We start from the raw sequence: 5,129 nt of genomic DNA, 5'->3' as shown, positions 1-5,129 counted from the left end.
CGCTCAGTTTCTGCTAACCCCTGCCCCACCTTCCAGAATTTATGCCCATCTTCATCACAGTCAATCCATTCAGAAACGATCACACCCCCTACACTGTCTGAGTTTTGGTGGGAAAACAGGCGGGAACCAGGTAGGTTCGGGATCCATTTATCCCCCCAAATTTTGATATTTCTTCCATTACCAACAACCCAACCCGACCCTTCCTTTATCAACTCCCGAGCACCTAAAATGGATCGCCAAGTATAGCTTGTTGTAGGAGGGGTTTTTGCTTCCCATAATGAAGTGCGGGGGAAGTATTTCCCTTTAAGAACTCTAGCTGCCATAGAGTTCGGATTCTCCACAATTCTCCAGCATTGTTTTGCTAGCAAAGCCGTGTTAAAAGCTCTCATGTCACGCATTCCCAATCCACCCTCCTTCTTTGATTTACACATTTTTTCCCAGCTAATGAGTGCAAGCTTGCGTTCTCTATCCTTCTGACCCCACCATAAATTTCGACACACTGCATTGATATTATTTATTACAGAATCTGGGATTTTGAAGCATTGCATAGTGTATGTGGGAATTTCCTGTGCCACCGATTTTAGAAGAATTTCCCTTCCTGCTCTCGAAAGAAATCTCTCCTTCCACCCCTTCACCTTTTTCCATACTCGGTCTTGGATATCTTGGAAAACCAGTTTCTTGGATCGGCCTATGTGTGTAGGGAGACCAAGATATTTCTCGTGTCCTTCCACTTTCGTAAAGTTCAACTTCAAATGAAGCATATTCTGCATATCGGTATTAACATTACGGCTGAAAGAGACCTCGGATTTGTCCAAGTTAATCTTTTGCCCCGAGGCAATTTCATAGGCGGTGAGAATATCCATGATAGCATCCGCCTCGCTCTCATTGGCTCTAGTGAATAGGAGGATATCGTCGGCGAAGAACAAATGTGAGATCGGATCAACATTTCTACCAAGTTTGACCCCATGTATCAAGCGATTTTCCTCGGCCCTCCGGAGAAGTGATGTGAAGCCTTCCGCACATATAAGAAATAGGAACGGAGAGATTGGGTCTCCTTGACGAAGACCTCTAGTTGGGGTGAAGCTTGAGGTGGGGAAACCATTGATAAGAATAGAGTACGTGACCGTTGAGAGGCACCTCATGATGAGAGACACAAAATTCTGATGAAAACCCAGCTTTATCATCATCCCCTCGATAAATCTCCACTCCACCCGGTCATAGGCTTTGCTCATATCCAGTTTCATAGCCATGTACCCCTTAACTCCGGAATTCTTCTTCCTTAAATAATGGAACAATTCATACGCAACAAGCACGTTGTATGTAATCAATCTTCCCGGGACAAAGGCGCTTTGATTTTCACTGATAACACTCGGCAAGATGATTTTTAATCTATTAGAGAGGACCTTCGAGACTAGCTTGTATATGACATTGCAAAGACTAATAGGGCGATAGTCTTTTGTAGCATCACATTCTTTCTTTTTAGGGATAAGAACAATATGGGTTTGATTGATAGGGTCGATCGGAGCATTATTATTCAAAATGTCAAGCACATACGACACTACATCATCACCAACCACATTCCAGAAATTTTTATAAAAAAGAGCGGGCATACCGTCGGGTCCAGGAGCCTTGGTGGGGTGCATGGACTTGAGGGCGCAAGTAACCTCCTCTCTAATATAAGATTCTGCCAGCATTCCGTTCATGTCCTCAGTGACTCGGCTCTCAACCGCGTCGAGTACGGGCTGCATATCATTCTCACCATCCGAACAAAACAGGGACTTGAAATAGCTTTCGAAGACTGCTTCAATTTCTTTCTCATCAGTTCTACGGTTTCCCCCATCATCAAGAATTCTCTTTATCGTGTTTCGTTGACGCCTTTGTTTGGCTAGTGTTTTTGTCGCCTTCACGAAGCCAATTTTGACGACTACGTTGCGCCCAATACGCTTCCTCCCTCCCTTCAAGCTCATCAATCTCCAAGTCAATCTTTTTCATCTCCACAATGTTACTCTCGGAAGGGGGCAGCTTCATGAGATTACTCATAATCTCTCTACGCGATTTGATTTCATCCTTGAAGTCAGTGGACTTTTTTGAACTCCAAAACTGCAGTTTCATGGAACAAGCTGCTATTTTGTTTTTTGCATCACAATTAGGGTCCAAGCTCCACGCGTCTGAGACAATATTGCCACATTCATCATCTCGGAGCCATTCCTTCTCAAACTTGAAACCCCTTCTCCTCTTTCTTCTTCCACGGTTAATCATCAACTGCTTCTGAATTGTGATTTTAATTGGAACATGGTCAGAGTGGCGTCTTGGGAGATGTTCAACCTTCGAGCATGGATACAATTCGATCCATTCATCTGTAGCAATGAAACGATCCAACCTCTCTTGGATGTTATCAGTGTCAGCCCTGTTGTTACTCCAAGTAAAAGACGAGCCCACAAAATGCAAGTCCCTGAGATTACACTTGTTCATAGCCTCACGAAAGCCATCCATCTCAGCCTGGTTTTGGGGATTTCCACCTGCTTTCTCACAATGCAAAAGAGTACAATTAAAATCACCAAAGCATAGCCAAGGTTTCGAATCATTCACACCAAGGTGTTCAATGAGTTTCCAAGTATCCTTCTTCCTTCCGTCATCCGGGAAGCCATAAATTCCAGTTAATCTCCATGTCACACCATTGTCAGCAACTAAATTGAAATCCATATGATTCAGCGAGGATGAGATCATATTGAGATTCAGATCATTCTTCCAAAACATTGCCAGACCTCCACTCCTACTTCTACCATCACCACTACAGTCAACACACAAAAAATTATCAAACTTCAATTTTCTCTTCACACTTTCCCACTCCCTACCTTTTAACTTTGTCTCCGAGAGGAAAACAAAGTGGGGATGCTCAAGAGATATAATACCCTTGAGAGCATTTTCTGCACGAGGGCTCCCCAACCCTCGACAGTTCCACGAAAGGCCTATCATTGTTTTTCGAGGGCTTGGGCATTCCCAAGACCCTCTACTTTAGAGATAGAACCAGTGGAAGAGCTACCACTCACACAAATTTTCAGCTTCTTTTCTGAAGGGTTTACATCGCCATCATGGTCATTCACAGGGATATCCTCAGCATGTCTTTTTTTTTTATGTGAAGAAACTCCCATTGTTCTCAGAGGTATCCATATCAGCAGTATCTTTTTGGCCCCCTTTCTTGCGAATTTTCTTTCCTCCCTCAGGAACTATTGCAGCATCGATGAGTTCTTCCACAGCCCCTTCAGACCCCACATCTTTTGACGCAGCACCATTGTTCACACATAGGTTATTCCCATCAGAAGCTACAGCAGAATTGGTAAAAACAGTCGACTCTTCATACGCACCAACAGGCTTAAGAACCAATTTTTTGCCACCACTCTTCTCAACAGCAACGAGTGTTACAGCACGAGGTTTAGGGATGGGAGTGCTGCAACTGCTAGGGGACGAGAATAATAGTTTCCTCGCAGCCCCAGGAGGACCCAGCCTGATTGCAGAGGGGTCATTGTAGTCCGTTTTTGGCAGTCTTCTCTTTGATTATAGACTTTCGATCCATTTCCTTTCTTTCTCACGGTCCAACACTGAGATTTTGGAGCGGTGAGGGGAAGCAGCAAGGAACGGGCCGTATTGGAATACCAAGGGGGAATCAGCATCACACGTCTCCTTCTCCATACAGTCTTTATCAATATGTCCCAATCGACCACAGAAGTAACAGAAGTCACCAAGGCGTTCGTATTTAAAACCGACCCATTTTGTCACGCCAGATTCCAAAGCAATCTTCAACCCCCTTCGAAGGGGTTTTTTTATATCCACCATGACCTTTACCCTCATATACTCCTCCCACCCGAGGGGATCAGATTCATCCATCTCCAAGCACTCCCCGATACAGTTACCAACATCCCTAGCAAAACTTGACGAGCGCTTCCCAAAGGGTACATCCAGAATACGGATCCAAAAAGGATAGAAATCGAAGCAGACATCAGAAGGCTGCTCATCAGCACATATCTCTTTCAGCAGCAGGGTTTGATTATCGAAGGTCCAAGGTCTCCCATCCAATACCTTCAGTCTATCCTCAACACTAAAGAACTGGAACACAAACAAGTTTGTATCAACAGATCGGATAGCAACATTATCATCAATCCTCCAGAGATTTTTAAGCACTCGTTTCATCGCTTCAATGTTGAAGGTTTTCTTGGTAAGGAGTTTCCCCACCAACGACAAAGCAATACGGTTATCAGACTCTTCCTCGTCCTCCATTAAGTTCGAGCCTTCCAATACCAGATTTTCTTCATCAGTCAATTTCAAGTTGTCCCACGCCTTAACCAATTGATCATCCATCACAGACTTTCACGATAATTATTGCTTAGGAGCCTAAAAGGAGAGAAATTGAGGAAAAATTGCACTAAAAGCTTCAAGAAAAACGGAACCCTAGGGGAAAACTTAGAGAGAGAGTTTTAACCCTACACGAGGGACTTTAGATTTACACTTTTAGGTTAGGTCGAGTCAACTAAGTTATACACATCTTTATCTAAATCATTAGGTTATGAACATGAATCACAATGATTTTAGGAACTTACTATAATTACAACACGAGTAATTTGAAGAATTTACAAAAGTTTGGGTTTGTTCACATTTATTGAACTCAACTGATTGGAGCTTAACTCAACTGAAATGAATATTTTATGAGAGAAGGAAATTAGGATCTAAGCTTGAACAAAATAAAACTTATTGGAGCTAAACTGAAATTAAGCTGAAGTAAACAAGCCCTTTATCTAATGCTAATTTGTTAAGTATCTTATCTCAATAAATGTAGCTGATGAATTTTGAATTGTTTTGAGTCCTGGCGTAACAAACTTGCTCCTGTCACCTTACGTCAAAGCCACTTCTTATTTATATTAGGATCGGGATAGCAATTATACGGAATTCTAGGTATGAGTGATAGTCGGAATCCAATCACTTCAAGTAAAACCCTTTTGATCCCTTTAGTCAATTTAAGTTAAAGGTATTATCATATGAAAAAATCGTGAATAATACCTCTTTTTGTATCTTATTATTTCTTCGTACTATTCACATATTCCTCTCTACTATGTTTCTAATGTAAATGAAAAAAA

The 5,129-nt window shown here is 42.3% G+C and overlaps 1 protein-coding gene across 1 annotated transcript; it reads right to left on the bottom strand.

Moving 5' to 3' along the window:
* Positions 1-1,842: 1,842 nt before the first annotated feature.
* LOC145578203 (uncharacterized) lies at positions 1,843-2,976 on the bottom strand. The gene has a single exon (XM_081635564.1). The coding sequence runs from the start codon at positions 2,974-2,976 to the stop codon at positions 1,843-1,845; it is 1,134 nt and encodes a 377-aa protein (XP_081491690.1).
* Positions 2,977-5,129: the final 2,153 nt, after the last annotated feature.

This window comes from Chenopodium album, chromosome 2 (assembly GCF_948465745.1).
Source record: "Chenopodium album chromosome 2, dcCheAlbu1.1, whole genome shotgun sequence".
Taxonomy (NCBI): Eukaryota; Viridiplantae; Streptophyta; class Magnoliopsida; order Caryophyllales; family Amaranthaceae; genus Chenopodium; species Chenopodium album.
The sequence above is the reverse complement of the archived record's forward strand: the minus strand, read 5'-3'. Positions and strand labels throughout refer to the sequence as shown.

What these genes read in the sequence shown, in the direction of transcription:
- LOC145578203 (XM_081635564.1), bottom strand. Translation starts at nt 2,976, where the DNA reads ATGATAGGCCTTTCGTGGAACTGTCGAGGGTTGGGGAGCCCTCGTGCA.